Genomic DNA, 17,827 nt, shown 5'->3' with positions numbered 1-17,827 from the left:
AGTACAGGTGTATGAAAAGATACCTCCTAGTGCTGCGTAGTATTGTGCTGGAGGAGCATCCTGAAACCCAATAAGTTATCCCATGCTGCATATGAAATCTCGCTGATGCAGCACGGTACCAGACTTTGTGCACATCATGTTCTCTTCCAGTTTAGATTCAAGGCGGATTGTTTTTTCGGTAGCAAGGGCTAGAAAGGGCCTGGACTGTACTGTACTGTACTGTACCGTACTGCACACAAAAGACCAGCCGAGCCAAAGGAGGATGAAGTCGTGATTGATTTCTTGCTCCAGATAATTTTGGAGTTCCTGTCAGATCAAGTACCACTTGTGGACTCAAGGCCCTACACACCTCCCCTCCTCTTTCCTCTCTTCTCCCTTGTAGCATTGATTGCAAACCTAGGCTTGTATCTTGACTTGTTGACATACAACACGCCCCTCCATCCATTCCCAAACACACCTGGCGGTCTACACCTACCCTACACCGAAATAGGGCGTAGTCCTGGTTCTTGTTATTAATATGGCGTGGGGGGGGGGGGGGGGGGCAGGCAAACAAACACACGCACGGAAGAGAAAGGGAATGAGATAGAAGAGAGAGGGGAGGGGCCTTTGGTAGATCGGCCGCCCATACAATAAAAATAGCATACTTTTGCGCTGTGCAATACGGGCGGACTTGGCGAGCACGCAACACCAAGCTCACCGATCTCTTTTCTTCTCCTCCTTCGTTGCTCCTGGAAGGCTGAGATCCCAGCCATTTGTTTCCGACTCTCCGTGGCTTTGGATGCGCGTGTATGAGTCGGACCAATAGCCATTTCTACAAAGCTCAAGACAGCAGTTCTGGAATTTCGGGTGGTGTGGTAGTAGTCATAGTGATAGGTTTTATTTGTGCGTTTAGCAAATAACTATCACAGGTCAACAACCTGACACACCTACCCCAGCCCCATTATCCTCTTCCGGCCCCCCCCCCCCCTCCCCCTCACAGTGATACACACCACGGAGTCCCTTTGACCTGCGCCTTTGGACTACAGTGTAAGGTCTGTCTACACAGGCCTTTGTCACGACTGTGCCGTCGTCAATTGTTTGGTTCTATGGTTTAAGAGCTCTTGCCACCCTACGATCTTTGCCACGGTGTTAGCTAAGATGTCGTTGTTCGCGCGAAAAGAGAGCATCTGTCGGATCGATGGCTCAGAGAACAAGTAAATCAGTGGCTCAAGACCTCCCTTCGGCCGGCTGTTCAGAGCACGGAAAAGGCAACTTTCACCAAAGCAGTAACATGCTTCGGGGTTTAGAGCCAATGCAGCAATGCAAATTAAGACGGACTCCTTTATTTCCCGAGATGTACACATGCAGGTGTTGTCGATTTGCCGCTGATGACAAGACCAGCGGAGGAAGGCCAAACCACACACACTCTCTCTCTCTCCTCAATCTCCTGTATTCTATTTCGGCTCCTATGATAGCGCAACGAGGCAGCAAACTTTAACTCAAAAGACAGAAGGGTCTCATAGTGACCCAAGCTTCTTGCTTTATCAGCAATGCCAAGCTAATATCCGTGCTCCTATAAAAATGGCCTGATGCTGAGCAGAAAAAGTGTACGCATATCGTCCACAGCTTTCCCTAGACATCCTTCCCTTACCTCCCGCTATTGCGTTAAACCCGGCATACTGCCTTGCCCCTTTCGCTAATGATAAGGAAGCGAGAATGAGAGCAAGACTTAGAAGAGTAGGTAGTCCGAGTTCATTGGCTCTTCTGGCGGAGCCGTTCCGGTGTATAACCAAATAGGGTTAGGAACATCACTTACACGCACTAGGGTTATCAATATATTCTAACTTCCCAGCTACTCCGGTTCTACGAATTGCCCGTCCTCAACGGGGGCCCAGATAAAAGGACTTGCGTTTAGCTTTCTCTGGCCTGTGCATATTGTTTTGCTGTCAGTATTTGCTGTTGCATTGTACGTCTTGATCTACCAGGGTATAGGTGTGCTGGAACAAGAACTTGCCACATATTTTCCAGGTGTGTTATCAGACCAGGTCCCCTCTGCTATTGCATCTTGCTCTTTGTGGACTGTCGACCCGAGTTGATAGCATGATTTTGAGTATCTCCCTTTGGTTTTGAGCCCGTTGGCTTGCTAAGCGGTCTAAATAATGGTAGCTCGTGACTTTATGAGTGTCCACATTAGGAAGCCTTCCCGGACGACATGTGACAAAGGCGGGAGGCAAGAAATGCGTTCTACTGGTTGGCCTGTATATAAACCAGCATGCTATAGACAGGCTAATGTTTAAATACTACACAGCACGCCATTCAGTTGATACGGAGACCAGTAGCACTCACAGAATCCTCGGTTCCTCCTTTCTCACATCTCCTTTCTCACCTTTCTCCATCATCCTCCTTTCTATCCTCCCCTCCCCTTTTTTCTCCTTATAACAGCACCGGCCGGACAGAGAAGTACAGAGAAGGACAGGATCTCCGAAAGGCCAAAGAAACACAGCCTCACCTGTAGTAGCCAGAGTATATTTCTAAAATGGTTCGATGGTTCGAGCAATGGAGCGTTCTAAGAACATTGTTTCTCCATCAAGACAGGATAAAACAAGATGTGCTAGGTCTGAGGTGTGAGCTGTGTCGTGGTCATTGCCGAGACTAGAACGGTTCTATCCCTTTCTGTAGAGGACAATGGGGTGAGCACAGCGCTAAAACCGATCTAGGCTTTGGCTGGTGCCCAGGCATTGATTGTTTCTGGTGTTTCTTCTCTAGAAAAGCCAGCAGCCTCAAACCCCGCGATATAACATCAACCCTGACGTTGGAGTTCCCTACACACACACTATGTTTGCTTGATGGCTAATTGGCTTCACTTGCGACAGAGTAGGCGGAAAGCAAAACAGCATGACCACCGTTTATTTACCTACCCAAATCTTGATATACACTGGTTCAATCCACTTGTTAAAGGTGACAGCATGAGAAAAAGGTCTGATGGCTATAGCGATATAGCGATAGTACTAGCCAAAGAGCAAGGGGGGGGGGGGGGGGGCACTCCTGTCTGGCTGGCTCGTCAGCGATACCCAAGGAGCCAGGGAATGCCTCAGTGAGAGCCAAGGCTGCGGACATATCATCACGAACAATGCACTTGACTGCCTAGCCGTATTGTCCATGGAAATTTCTCTTAGGACGCATCCTCCGCTCCCACACTCCCCCCTAGTTTCCTTGGAGGCACAGTATGATCTCTATAAATTCTCTCGGCCGCGTCTTCAGGCTCCCAAGGAGCTCAACACGCAGGCAGGAGCATCTGTATTGATTAGCTTAGATTCCTTCACTTTGCATTGCATATACGAAGAAGAAATTTAACTATATCAAAAAACCCCAAAAGAAATCACACACCCCAGGATGAGGCATCGGCAGCAATAACATGCACGATTTCGGTGAAGAGAAGGAAAAAAAGAGAAGAGATTAGCGGGAAGAAACGAGAGGGTCGAAGCCAAAGAATGGAAAGCATTTGTATTTGCCCTAGTCCGGCACAAGTAGGAGGGAATGGGAAAATCACAACACACAGTTCTGCTGATGGGCATGGCCTTTGCTATCCTTCGTTCCCGTGGCCAAGAATATCAATGCTATAGTGCAGCTTTGAAGGATATATGAGAAAACAAGAGCAGACAACAAATCAGATCCCGCAGGCCAAATGAGACAATAAAAAAGGACAAAGGGTAGGGAGACTGACTTGGGTAGACAGAAGGCAGAGATGGAGACAGCAGAGAGCCAGGAGACGGCGGCATATCTATCTCGTCTCTTCACTACCATTAACGAGGGAAGAGGCAAAAGCATTACACTTACGATGATGCGTCGCCATCTCTCTACGAACGATTCTCAGCATGTTCTCCGCCCCCCTCCCTTGAGCAGCTGGGACCGAGCAGCAAGAACTGTACGTGGTAAAGGTCAACGAACGTTACGCGGCCTCTCTCAAAAGGCTGGTTATAGATTCATCTGCCAAGGAATTATCAGTGCCACTATGCGCTCATATCTTTCGCTTGTAACTCGGGACTCTCACAGTGTTTGTTGCATATTGAAAGCGAGAGTCTCTTTGCTATCCCCTCTTCCTCGTCTTCTCTTGCTCTGCTCACTTGTCCTCTCAACAAAAGAGAAAACTCTATTCACCAACTTACATATAGGAATCACCCCCTGGTCATATCTGGCCCTGCCAGGGGGCCTCTTCCTTTTAACCACAAGATTTAATTCTTTTCCACTTTGGTTTGTGCTTATCGGATTCAAGAGGGAGGAGAGAAGAAGAAGACCCTAGTAGCAAGAGAGAAAGAGAGAAAAGAGAGAATATTAAAAAGAGAAAAGAAAAAAAAGGAACCCCAGAGGCATGAAGGGATCATGGGGACTCGTTGGTACTGCCAAATACTGACAGGCCCGCCTCTCACCAGCGTCATTATTCCTGCAGCACTGCAAGTACTGCGAGTATAGCGCATATTCGTAAATGCATCTTTGCTTTCTTGTCGCCATGCTCTATGCCAAGCAGCAAGGGCCTTGCCATGAGCATGTTAGCCTCCAGAAATCGGCCTAGCTCTTCTGCTGCTTAGTGAATAAACCGGGTAAAGCCTCCGTATGTATGTCCACCATAACGACAGGGCAGTGCAGCTTGTTTCTCATGTATGCTGGAGGCAAACATAGACAGCAAGAAAACAGGCTCAAAAACGAAGTTGATCTTGGTGCAAAAGCCTGTGCCACAGAGTCTCGCCTCGCCTCCTGCAGCTTCTTTGCACGTAGCTCAACGCAACGGTAGCGTAGAACCTGGGCAGGGCTGTGTCCGCTACCATAGCTTGCTTGGCTTTCTCACTTGGGAGCTTGTTTGGCCCCCGCCGCCCTATCATCTCCGCCCACCCATTGGGTAAGCGAAACCGGCCATTTTACTGACCGACATCGAAATCTAATTATCTCCATACTGTATGGTTGTATTGTTGTAGGCATGTACATCCAGAAGTACTACATGCATTGCACATATACCCGAGTTGCATGACATGGCTAGGCCACCGCCTTTTGCCCGATACAACTCGTCAAAACTTGAGGGTTGTACTTACGTGCCAAATGCCTCTTCACCGTAGAATCAACGGTGGGCCAAAGGCGGGGCTATATCTCTACTGCGATGTAGTCGTAGTACATGGATGCATACATTGTTGACGAGTCGTAGCATTCGTCGTCACTGCAAGTGAGTGAATAGAATGGCCTTGCAGTTCTGCACAGTTACAGGTCATCTTTTTCTTTTTTCCTCATCTTTTGTTTTTCCCTCAGCACACCGACATTATCAAGGCAAGATGTGGCACATCACACAAAGCCACCAACTTGCACTAGATAGCACGTACGTAGATGGAGATGGACGTGATAACGAACAAAAGTGGCCATGTCTTGACCTCGAATTCAACCTCGAGTCTTGAGTCTTAAGCTTGTGACGTAGCACAAAGGCCCCGAGTCTCTACAAGGCTGATGGCTGGTTGCATCATTGGCTCCCCAAAGGGTAAGACAATCTGTGCTACGAGTGAGATCGGGATGTGATGGCAACAACGATTGACTAAGCCTATTCGCTCGCCCATGGCTCGCCAAGTTAGAGCCTTGAGTAAAGGTGGAATAAACAGCACGGGTTGTGACTAATGGTCACGAGGACAATGCCCTGCTTTGAGAGTTATCGACACACTACGCGCAACCGTCTTCTCAATCCTTCGTTAGTAGCCTAATCCGTACTGATGTGTTGCAGTCTTACCTGATTGCATATCGCATGATCGTTCACCCTCTATAACTCCAACGAGGACAAGGCAATCCCTCCATGATTTCGTATAGACCGACGACTCATTTAATGTAGATGTAGATGCGGCCGCCTGGTTAGTCCGGCCACATCGAGCCATGGTCCCCCCGTCGTCTCTCGTGTCCCAGCATCTCGTTTTCTAGGCAGGGGTGAGTGGGGAAAACTTTACAAGACTTGCCCTCCCAGAAGGGAAACTATCACCAGATCATTTTTTAAGAAACTCCTCTAGCCTCTAGCCTCTAGCCTCAGGTCATGCTAGGTCTTTGGCTTTTGTCCCAACAGAAAGGATAGTCCATGTACGGACTGGGAACAGGGTTATCTACCTTTTTTTTTGTCACAACAAGACCTCACCTTGTTGGTATCTTGACTCACTTTCCTAGCTCACCCAGCTCGCCTTCACCGTCTTGCAGGACAGGACAAGGGAAAAAGCCACAGCATAGCAATATAATCACGGCTGGCTCTGGGATCATTCCTTTACTTTTCCTTTGCCTTACACCCTTTGGAAAGATCGCCAGTAGTCTTACTAGCGAAGCTCTAACGATCCGTAAGGGGGGGGGGGGGGGGAGGGCCTTCATAAACGAAATAATGAATGTCATCCTTTCACCGTTATGCAGTAAATTTGGTGGCAGAATCAAAGCATCCGCTCTGTTGGCCCGTCTCTGGTAATCATGCTGATGTTTATGGCCCCGTGATTGTGCTCGTGCATCGTGTTCCACCATCCTGGATCTGGAGCTATGAGCGTCACGAAGAAGGACCATGCGTATATGTTTCTTATTCCGTGGAATAGTGTACCCCATATCATGCATCACCGACTGTAAATCCCCTTCGTCCGCTTCAAGCCCTTATTCCTGGGATCCGATCAGCCCCCAGCTTCGCGATCCTATGTGCCTCTCGTTAAATTTCAAGTAGCCTGGACCCTGGCAACATCCTCCGCAGCGTCAAGCAAGATAGAAGTGGCGTTTTCTTCAGCCTGTGCCTTTTCGTGAGCTGTGAGCCCTTGTCTGATGGCAAGTACGTTGTCGACAATGACGGCGTCGATACCTTCTTGTACTTGTTTCTATAGAAAAAAAAAAAGAGGCAGGTTAGATTTGTTCACCGTACCCAGCTTCAGCTTCAGCTTCAGCCTCAGATTGCTACTTTCACGCTTCTTCCTTCTGTTGAGACTCACCTGAACCATCTTGGTATCATTATTCAAGGTTCCGTAGCTGACACAAACAAGACCGCTCTCCTTCACAACCTTGACTAGTCTTGGACTGTTAATTAGTGGCTCTACCGCACTAACCACCCCTAACAGGTTCCAGCGGCTGGCAAACCTCACAGCCTCCTGCAGAGAGGAGGCTCTGATATCACCAACTGGGCATATTCCAGCATCAGTCAGGAACATGATGGGGATTGAGGGCTGCTTGAAGCTGAGACACAGGCAGATGTCAGGGTTGAATGACGAGAAGATGATATGCCTGGCACCCATCAAATCGTACACCTTTGCCAGAACCGTATCACAAAATGAATTGAGTTCTACGGCATAGGTGTCCATCTCCTGCTCTTCACTTTCATGAAGCATAGGGTACTTCATCTCAATGTTGAAGCCCACACTTTCTGGGAGCTGCTGGAATAAATCTTGCAAGGTCGCGAATGGGGCTTGAATAAAATTACCCCGCGAATTTCCCTTATATCCCTTGCTTTTGAAATCACGGGTGTGCTTCATACGCTCGTCCATCTCCTTATGTCCATCGCCCGCAAAACCAAGAGTGCGGGAACGACGAGGCGGGCCAACGCTGGTACTCCGCGACAAACCGCCGCTAGAGCCCGGGGAAGGGGCACGAGAGGAGTCTGGGTTGATATGGAGGAATTGTTCAAGCGTAAGAGTATGCACCGGCGCATCAATGCCCGTCTCGCTAACAAGGAAGTCGTGGTAGATGACGGGCACGTGGTCTTTTGTTAGCTGCACGTCGAATTCAACATACTGGGCCCCTAGATTAGCTGCTGCAATAAACGAGGGGACTGTATTTTCTCCAAGTTGCAACGACTTTGTTGACATAGCATTCTTTCCCAAGCCGCGATGGCCGATAACCATAGTGGAAGACATCTCCTTCCAGTATGTTTTGTCGGATGTGATTTCGATGTTGGGGTGAGTAAAAGGTGTGATGACGAGAAAGTTAAAGTTTACTGCGCCGATGACGTCAAGGTTGCTGTCAACGATTGGCACACAAACATCTCCTTGAAGGTTCATTCTCTTGGCACCAATCGAAGGGCGAACAGAAGATAGCAAAGCCACTGCGCGGCCAATTTTCCTTTGTCCTGTTGAATATGTTGGTACAAGGTCGAAAAGGAGTTTCACTCCTGAGGCGTCCTTGGTAGTAAATACAATTGGGTCTGTCATCACGTTTTCTTGCGTAGGGAGGTTAATAATAGTTGGCTCCCCTTGTGCGCCAGAGGCTGAAATAACAATCGAGAGCGCGGTGTCAAGCTCAGTAGTGTGGGCAGAGGCAAGAGGTACATGATCTAACTGCACAGCCTCGACAATCTTGCGCATATCCATAGATCCAAGACTGACTAGCACTAGACTCTCATCCTTGAGGTACTTGTGACCGAAAGACTTCACGGGCTCAGAGGCTTTGCCGTTTGACCTACGATTCTCGATCGAGCTTCCTGATGGGGCATCGCTTCTATCGGGAGGCGATGAGCTTGGAAGGGACGGCCGGTCTTTGGGATTCTGTGGCAGGATCTTTTCCTGCAAAAAGTTTGCAACCGCCATGTTGCCACGAAAGGCGGCGTGCTCCTTGGCAGTCCAGCCAGAGGAGTCGGGTTTCTCGATAATAGCTCCATGTTTAACTAGAAGCTCCACAGATGCCATTTTCCCATCAACAGCGGCCACATGGAGAGGTGTCCAAGCGTAAATTGACTCGGTGGCTTCGATTTCAGCACCGCCATCTAGAAGAATGCGTGCACAATCAACATGATCATAGCGAGCAGCAAGATGAAGAGATGTTTCCCCGCTTTTGTCCCGCCAGTTTAGATCAACGCCGGCCTTGACCAGCATTTCTACTATTATAGAGAAGTTTGCCTTGACAGCGATAGCAAGGACAGAACCAGACTGGGACATCGATTTTCGAGGCTCCCCGTCAATCTCTCCTATCTGCTTCCAGTCCTGTCCATTGATTAGAGCTTGGGTGGTCAATGGATGGCCCCCAATAACACTCAGGTGGAGAGGGGCGTAGCCATCTTTGTCTTGCCACTGAGGGTCGTCCAGGCTATGTTCTGCTTGAAAGAAGCCCCATTGTTGCATTTTTTCCATGATGATTTTGCAGACATTGACAAAGCCAAACTGCGCAGCATAGTGTAGAGGAATGCGCCCAATGGAGTCTTTGCTGTTGATAGCCGACTGCTGGGTAGGAGATAGACGACCCAGAAGATAAGACAACATTTTCACAGCCTCATCATTTTCGCCTAGAAGTTGGGGCTCTTTGTCATTCAGGGTCAGTTCAGACAAAGAAACAGGGGGCCTCATGTACTGCTCGGAGAACTGTGAGCCGGCAACAATATCAGTCCTGGAAGTGCTTTTCGTCCGGCCAATGTGGATGACCAAACGATGGAGGCAGTTTCTTCCATTGATATCGTCTGGCTCGTCTAGTGACTTGACATGGTCTAGCAGGTAGTCCACGGACTTAAAGGCACGGGCAGAAATAGCTCTCTGCAGGAGATTCAGCACTAATGGCTGGGATGAGGCGTTGGCAAGAATGTTGCCTTCTTTCAACTTGGATTCGATGCCTGCAATGTCGTTGGTCTTGACAGCTTGATCTAACTCATCTAGTATTGACTGGGGCAGCAGTACCAAGGAGCCCTTCACAGCGACCCGACTAGAGGCCGGCGGCCGGGCCTCATTAGGCTTGCGGGTTTCAGTCAGGGCCGAGAGCCACTTGTTGATAGCCGCAAGGGTGCTAGTTGCGGTGGCGTCGTTGGCAAACCGCTTTGGGTCGACTTTAGTAGCGATGTAGCGATGTTGCGTAGCTACTGATGGTATATTTTTATCTAGCTTTTTAGTGATTTTGACAAAGCCGCGACGGTTGATTTCGCCAAACCACTGAAGTTTCCTTAGGTGGGATCTAAGATCAAGCAAGGCACCCATGAGTTCCTCTGCCTCGTCATCGTCTAAAGAAGATGCGTCGTCATAGGCTCTCCCGTAGCGTTCCTGAAGCAGGCTCATTCGGCGGGCATACTCCGCAAGCTTTTTGTTGTAGAAAGTATCGACATCTTCTAGATTTCTATCTAGTGCGTAGAAGAACTCTACATAGCCAACGCCAATTAGTGTCCATTTCAACGCATCTCTCATAACCGGCTAGACCACTTACCCGCAAGATCAGCAGTCTCTCCGCCCTTGGACGCTTTTTGGACGGTCTTGATGAGTTTTTTCAAGTCCTTGTAGTCGATATAGAAGGCAGACCATTCCGGGACTTGGTTTCGAGGGAGGCTAAAGACTGAGATTAGCTTCAGTTTTTGGGTCATGTCGATTAGAGCTGATAGGGACTTACTTTCGTCCGAATTTCATTTCTACCAAGGTTGCAAGAGTGGGTGATGAAGGGGAGACAGGAGAGGGAGCGTTGGTGACAATGGCAGTGATGCCAGCTTGGTGAAGAAAAATTTAGACGGGAATTTGATCAATGGCTGTCGCGATATCAAAAAAAGAACAGAGTGAAGGAAACTACCGCTTTTATGTGTAGATAGTTTAAGCATTATAATAGCCAGATAGTGCCAGTTCTCTATCTGCACGTGTCTTAGTGGCCCCTTTTTGCACGCTAGCTAGCAGCAAGGACAGTGCCTCTGATGTGCCTATACACGGCCTAGGACCAAAATAATAAACACCGCAAGTACTTCAACCCATTAGTGCCTCCTCCAAAATCTGCGAGCGCCAATGAAACTCGAGGAAACTTTGCGTGGTATTCTGCTGACAATAACTGGCTCTTCTTCCTTTCAAGCCCATTACATCACAGCAAATACTGTCTATAGTCTTTGTAATCTGTAGCTTTTGGGGGCTTAGGGGCTTTAGGAGGGGTAGCGTAGGGGTCAAGGCACTTGCAGTTGCTCAAAATAGATTCCTCTAGGGAGTCTAAGTAATCACGTGTAAAAACACTTATGAAACCCTCAGGGCGGTGAAGCAAGCCAAGCTCTATCCGCTAGCGATTATATTGGCATTTTATGTGTATCCATACACCAGAAATTCAAATATGTACCTGTATGTGTCACATTACCCAACAAATGTTTGTTGTCAGTTTGCTTGCGAATCGTGACAGTTAGACATGGGCTGCCCACATGATCACAACCAAGTTATTTCATCCGCTCCGTCTGCAGCTTCAGGGTCTCAGAAGCCTTGACATGCCTGAGAAAAGAGACTTGTGTATGTATACATGGTTTCTGTTGATAATTCACCATGTCCACATGACCTTGGTGGTTGCCATTGAACTATGGTTGCACTAAAGCTGAACTATACAGTATGAAAAATATGAAATAAAGTAAGGATCGCTCGTAGATTGCCTCCAGTTAATAATAGTACACCTTCCCTTTCACCTCAGCCCGATCGGGACCCCTAGATCTCAAGCCTACATACCCTATGCCGTAATGAATAAGAAACGCAAATGTGTTTACCAACGCCAAATTAAAGAGAAAATAAAAGAAGACAGCCCAGTCCTACCCCATATTCTCATGAAGGCCAGACTGAACGCGCCTGTGAGCTTCGTTCTAGTGACTCCAGCAGCGCAATCTTCTTCTTCAACTGTAAATCTATATAGGCGTCGTCGGGAATAGGTGACTTCGTTTTACATTCCCAGCCTACAAGCTGCTGCGCATCTGTCTTCCTCCGTGCGGAGACATATGGCGCCATAACCTTGATTGAGCTTGGTTCCTTGGTAGTATTATCCTTTTCTGGCTCTTGTATCTTTTCAAATTCTTTTATGGCCGTTTGGGTTTCAAGGACGATCCTTTGGCTGTCGCGGATGGTATTGGTGACTAGTCGGTCGAATATGGCTAGTTTCATGGCTGATTGGCCTTCACAGTAATCTTGGTGTGTGTAATGTGTGAACTTGGGGTCAGCCGGGCTCCTCACCATGATGTTGTTTCCAAACCAACTTCCCGGCGAGGCAGCGGTCCAGTGGAAGTCGAAATCTTTTATTGCAGCGTTTGCTTCTTCAGCGAGCTCTGAAGGAGATAGTTCTGATGACAGAGCTGCGTATAGCCGAGTAGTGGCGCGCTCGATTTGCTCAATTTGTAGCCTTAAGTCATGGAACTCCAGAGAAGATACCAACTTATCAAAGCCCTGGGATTCGATCCCAGAACGCGCAAGGACATTATCACGAACGCGCTCGGGAATATCCTCCAATCTCGTGATCGAAACAAGGTATTTGATCTGATGCAACATGATGGACTGAATCTCAGGTTCACGTGCGATGAGGGTGTCTATAATTTCAGGTGCTTGCGCCAATGCGCGAACGATAATCATGGCGGCATTTCTATCCAGCGCATAAATGCATAGGCTAAAGAGTTGCACTATAGCCCAGGAGTTGATAATATTTCCCAGTTGAAAACTGTTGCAAAGCATATCAGCGGCATCTCTAAACTTGTAGAGCCCGAGAAGCCCTTTGATAATGACTTCAAACAAATACCGGCCACGGTCAGATGCAGACAACAACCACTTCTTTAGTGCCTCTGGCTCCGTTGATGAAAAAATCATGGACACATACTTGTAGAACAGACCAGTCCGGTTTGCCTCTTTGCTATGGTTTAGAAGACACACGGCCGTGGGATAATCAGTTCTGTAGGTACGGAAGTGTGAACGGGCATTGAGCACCAACTGTTCTGCGATTGAGTGATAGCCAGCTTGGTTCAGCTGAAGAAGAAGAGAGTTGTAGGTTTTTCCGTTCGGGGGAACAGGCGAAACAAGGAGATTGTAGCAAATGTTTTCAATAGTTGTTTCTCGATTATCGTTGATACCCTTGAGGAGGTATGTCCTAAGGGTGGAATGGGTTTGCTCAGCTTCAGTGGGATCCGCGTTATTGAATCGTGGGTAATCTTGGGCCAAAAGCCCTTCGATTCTTAGACGTAGATTCGCAGGCTGAAAGTCGCTGTCTCTATTGCGCTCTAGGGCACTGAATATTGACCGAACAAAACTAGATACTTCGTTCTCCCGTGTAATGAGGTCGGGTTCCGAGAAGTCTCCTAAGAATGCTGAGTCGCTTGTTGCATCCTCCTCCAGCCAGCGTGTTAAGCGTTTGTAATTTGTGCGCTTAATCACAGGAATCGTCTTCCAGTAGTCTGTTGTCTTGAACTTGTCAAAGAGCTTGTTGCCATGTTCGTCCCAAAGAAAATATGCGGGGTCGTGACTAGATTCATCGGGCAAGAATTCGGTGTCGCTACCCCACCGAGGATCGCCTTTTGTAGAGCCGGGCTTTTTCTTTTCAATCTTGTCGGCATGCTTTGCTATGAGAGCAGCATTTTCTGCTTGTAGAGCAGCGATCGCGCTCTTGGTGTCGCTAATTTTAGCTTCCAGGTCATCCTGGCGTTTGTCTTTGAACTTGGCGTCGATCACAGCGAAGGTGCCGAAGGCAGCCGTGTAGCATCCGGTAACAACCTCACTGAGCGTTGGTTTTCGTGTGCTGGAGCCAGTCGTGACATTTCGGATTGTTGTCTTGACCACTGTTAAACAGGACCTACACCGACAGGCCTGTGCCTTGCCCGCTCTCAGTAGAAAACTCTGCATTGTCAAGACATGTGACGGCTTGAGATAACGGGAAAGGAGGCAGAATAAGTATTGTACAGATGGCTGTATTCAGCCCTGTGTAAAATGGCTAAAATTCCAGGCCTAATTAATCGCAGTGCTTTACAAATTGTCAGCCGACGCTGTATCACAGCTTGAAGCTATCTAATGATGATTTTAGCTTTGGCCAAACAAAAATTCGGTTGCATCACGTGACTTCTAGAAACGCCGTTTGCTTATGTAATCAGAATCCACCCCTCTCTCCTTGCGTTCCAAGCTCCGTTTCCTCGAAACTTGAGATGCAGAACTAGAGCTTCACTTCCTTGGAACTTGTTAATTTCAAGCCTAACTCCCTCTAAATTTTTGATTTATTTCCTTCACTCCTATTTTTTTTTCCCTTGAAGCGCTGCATTAACCCGAAATGTTCGCCCTTTACCTTACCGCTGAGCTCAATGGGTATGCGCCATCTAAAGCCGTCTTGATATTGAGATGACATGCTTGTAATGAACGAATGCTGACTTGCATTTTCCCAAATAAGCGTCACCAGCCTGCGCCCTAGCGATACTGAGGAAGATCCTTTCTGGTATACCTTCACTGTACAGTGCACATCATGTAGAGAAACCAACCCCAAGCCTGTTGCTGTCAGCCGTTTTGTAAGTGCCTCATATCATGTCTTTTAGAGAGGCCTTGGAGCACACCACTAACCAAAACAAAAACAGGAGGAAAATGAGCTAAGTGGCAGCCGTGGCGAGGCCAATTTCGTGTGGAAGTGCAAGAATTGCAAGGTTTGTTGACGATCTAGATATGCCCTTACGTACTTATACTCACAATATCGTAACAAAGAGAGAGTCGTCGGCTTCTATCAAAACCTTGCCCACTCCTTATGCTCAGGCTGAGCCCGCTAAACGTCAAAAAATCATCGAGTTTGACTGCCGCGGTCTTGAGTTTACTAGCTTCTCCGCCGAGGTACGAGATCTATTCCCAGTATCATGAAAACCCCTACCTGGATTGTATTGACTATTTCTCCACAGGGAAAATGGCTTGCGGATGGCCTTGAAACTGGTACCAAGTTCACCGAGATTGAGCTTACTGAAGACTGGTTTGAGTATGACGAAAAGTCGAGTGAGGAGGTTAGCATCGTAGACTTGAAGTGGGAGGTTGCTCGGGCATAAATGGAAAAATGAAATGATTCGTAGGGTGATGGCAAAAAAGCCAGAGTTGGAGACGAGATGCCACTAGGACACCAGCATTGACGGCCATAAGATATACAAAGCAACAAGAGCAGATTCATGATCAAAATTCAAGAAAAATTGGCAAAAAGAATAGTTCGTTGAGAGCGACGAGATTCGAACTCGCGCGGTTTCCCATTGCGGTTTCAGTTATACGGTTACAACCTAAACACAACGCCTTAACCACTCGGCCACACTCCCAATGGTTGTTCCTGGCTTTTGATGCCTTATTTGTGTATTTATTCCCCTGTCAATGGAGGCTAGCAAAAAAAAAAGCAGATGCAGTCATGTCTGTGATCCTCATGTGATGTCTTCGGCGTGCATAGCAGGTTATTCCGAATGCTTGTGGGGAAGTTGGGGGTCGCTAGTGGGGAGTATGTATTCTTCCTGTTAAAATTTCGTGTGCAAAGAGTCAATTCTGTCTAAAAGTTAGTTCAGTATTGCTTAGTCGCAGTGATGAACGTCGACGTTGAATACCTTCAAGCTCAGGTCCAGGATCTCAGATACTTGATATTATTCATAAATGAGGGGAGAGCATACCTTAATCATTTTTCAGCTCTTATACCTAACAGCTTCATTCTTGAATGAGCCGGAGGTTTACCTATTACCCTCAAAAGGTATGAGATATCGTTGAGAGTCTCGACACATCTCTTAACGAAGATAGAAGCTTAGAATGGTAACACAAGGTTGTTGGCCAAGCATCAAGCCATTTAGAAGTCACGCATAGCCGAGGATACAGCTGGTTTGTTGGTTGTAGATAGCTTATCCCTATTGCGGGGTGTTCTTTAGAAGGCCCTACCTTTTATACTTCATTCGTACATTTCGTTGCATTTTTCTGTCTTACATTTGGTGTGGCGAAGGAAATGGAATCGAGTTGTTTGTGTCACATCGCACGCCTCTATCTTTTCATCGCAGTTTCCTTCTTTGGAGGTTGAAGTACCGCAGTAGTGAAGTAGCACAGTAGTACAGTAGTATCATAGAGATTTTCCCCACTTAAACCTACAGGGCCCTAGACAAGGCTCTCTCTATCTCTTATTTTCAGGCCCCACAAAAGTATAACAGCCCGAAAAGCAGTGAGTGCCGCCCATATTTCCTCTGTTACTACAATCCGCCAATCCAAACGGCCATTCTTCTAACTTCCAATCAAGCCGCCATGCTAGATGATGAGGATGCCCCCAATGTCGACCGCACTGCTGCCGATGAGGGCCACATGGATGAAGATGGCGCTGAAGACCTAGCGCCCGACTTCAGACTCTTCGAGGCTATGTTGAAAAAGAAAAAGGGCTACTCAGGAACCTCAATTCGCAAGGGGGAAAAAGACTTTGAACAGCACGGTACGCAGGCGCAATTGAACAGCTTGGAGCATAGTCGTCAGGTCATGGAGGAAATCCAGAGCTATGAACGCTTCCACAAGTACGACACCTGGAACCGCGGCTGGTTCTTCCCAACTTACTGGGCAAACGCACTAGGGGACAAGGTCAAAGATCCATCAAAGTTCAGAGAGTTTGGAAAAGACGATTTGTTCCTCCGCAACCGGGTCGTGGTGGTTGAGATGTTTACTGGCACGCTGCAAAAGTCGATTGGCCGCACGATTCCTGGTGTTACAAAGTTCCATCCCGCCTTCGGTAAATCATGGCTACTTCCTGAAGAGGCCCTTTTTCTGGTTGAGCGAGGGAATCTCGACCTTTGGTATCCCAACGGGCCAATTGAAAGCCTCATGCCCGGCTGGCCGCGCGAGGCAGCGGAACAAAGAGGCAATAACGAAAAGCCGTTTCCTCAATCAAAACCCGATCCCAGTGACTATAGCAAGGGCACTCCACTCAGTCTGCAGGCCGCCTACGCCATGCTTATCGGGATAGAAGGAGAAGAGGGAAAAGTCAGCCTACGGAAATACCAGGTATATGCACACCTCAAGCGCGCTGGATTCCATGTGTTCCCCGCCTGGGAGGAAGATGAAGAGGAGACCGCTCAGCCGTGGTCATTATGGAGCTGGATGACGTCGCTTTTGGACATTTCCAGTCCATACGAATCACAAAATGGGCCTTTAGTCCAACCAGGCGTCTATCATTCCTATAAGTCAGTATATTCGCGCTTGCAGCAGATTCCTCGCCACGTGCCAAAAAAAGCTGCAGCATGCTCTAAGAACTCCAAAAAGCCTTTCAAACTGGACTACTTTGTGTGGAAGGCCGATGGGGCGCCATTTACAAAGGGTAAACCACGGGCCCCCGACTTTAGAGTGTGTGTGGTCGATGCCAAGGATACGATTATTCCCACATTAGACCAGATTACCACATTGTTAGAAGCCACGCCCTACTCCCCGCCGAATGAGTCGTGGCAAGGCCCGGGCCGCATGCATCAGAGACTCAAGCATGGCCATCGCAATGTTCTCATTGCTGTAGTTGACTGCGGCATTATCAGTTTCTCCCGTTTCTCTGAAGCATCATTCGCGCTGGAAGACCAGACTCCGCGATTCGATGCCTCTCGAAGCATCAGAGGGCGCAAGAATGGTGGCGGCCGTGGTGGCGGCCGTGGAAGAGGCAGAGGCAGAGGCAGAGGGCGAGGAAGAGGTGGCTAGGGCAAGGAAAGACAGGTCCCTTGCACTTTATTGCCCAGAGACTAGAAAAAAAGTATTCAGAAAGCAATGAATTACGCTTACATCATTGTGTTTTAATCTGTTCATCCTTATCACAGCGCTTGATGTACCATGTGGTTCTACTGCCCGATATGTTTTAGTACACGTCCGGGCGCATTTTTTGTGCAGACTCGTGTCCAGCCATTAGCTACGGTGCTTAGGATGGACAAAGTGCTTGCCGTCCATAAGCCGAGAGCGCCAGAGCTAGACCTTTCGAAACTAGAAGAGCAAAAGGGAGGGTTGTCACGTGATGGAGCGAGTATGCAGGCATGCGAGTTGCATCACATATGGGCTAGACGCCACCACAATATACGTAGTCCGATAAGGGAGGACCTTGCCTGCATAGGCAGGAGAGCCAATCATCTCACGCGGCATCGGGTTCTGAAGGTCGGATTATTGTTAGAAGCACTCTACAATCCTACAATAAACATGCATATATC

At 48.1% G+C, this 17,827-nt stretch overlaps 4 protein-coding genes across 4 annotated transcripts; 2 read left to right on the top strand and 2 right to left on the bottom strand.

Annotated features, from left to right (window-relative positions):
• Positions 1-6,683: 6,683 nt before the first annotated feature.
• On the bottom strand, positions 6,684-10,328 carry HOO65_010243 (Glycerophosphodiester phosphodiesterase GDE1; the record flags this gene model as incomplete). The annotated part of the gene is made up of 5 exons (XM_071005313.1): positions 6,684-6,839; positions 6,951-7,029; positions 7,096-10,066; positions 10,132-10,250; positions 10,312-10,328. The coding sequence occupies 5 exons, from the start codon at positions 10,326-10,328 to the stop codon at positions 6,684-6,686; spliced, it is 3,342 nt and encodes a 1,113-aa protein (XP_070862065.1).
• A 1,149-nt stretch (positions 10,329-11,477) lies between these two features.
• Positions 11,478-13,529, bottom strand: HOO65_010242 (pentatricopeptide repeat domain-containing protein; the record flags this gene model as incomplete). Its single annotated transcript, XM_070999674.1, has 1 exon — positions 11,478-13,529. One exon carries the CDS (start codon positions 13,527-13,529, stop codon positions 11,478-11,480), a length of 2,052 nt encoding a protein of 683 aa, XP_070862064.1.
• Positions 13,530-13,947: 418 nt separating this feature from the next.
• HOO65_010241 (uncharacterized protein) lies at positions 13,948-14,698 on the top strand (the record flags this gene model as incomplete). The annotated part of the gene is made up of 5 exons (XM_071006135.1): positions 13,948-13,982; positions 14,143-14,179; positions 14,246-14,311; positions 14,370-14,492; positions 14,558-14,698. The coding sequence occupies 5 exons, from the start codon at positions 13,948-13,950 to the stop codon at positions 14,696-14,698; spliced, it is 402 nt and encodes a 133-aa protein (XP_070862063.1).
• A 1,210-nt stretch (positions 14,699-15,908) lies between these two features.
• Positions 15,909-17,330, top strand: HOO65_010240 (putative tRNA-splicing endonuclease subunit tsp-5; the record flags this gene model as incomplete). Its single annotated transcript, XM_070999673.1, has 1 exon — positions 15,909-17,330. The coding sequence occupies one exon, from the start codon at positions 15,909-15,911 to the stop codon at positions 17,328-17,330; it is 1,422 nt and encodes a 473-aa protein (XP_070862062.1).
• Between the last annotated feature and the right edge of the window lie 497 nt (positions 17,331-17,827).

The sequence above is a fragment of the Ceratocystis lukuohia genome, assembly GCF_044167205.1.
Source record: "Ceratocystis lukuohia strain C4212 chromosome Unknown Supercontig1_pilon, whole genome shotgun sequence".
Lineage (NCBI taxonomy): Eukaryota > Fungi > Ascomycota > Sordariomycetes > Microascales > Ceratocystidaceae > Ceratocystis > Ceratocystis lukuohia.
Note: the sequence above shows the minus strand (reverse complement) of the source record. Positions and strands in the feature narration are given on the sequence as shown.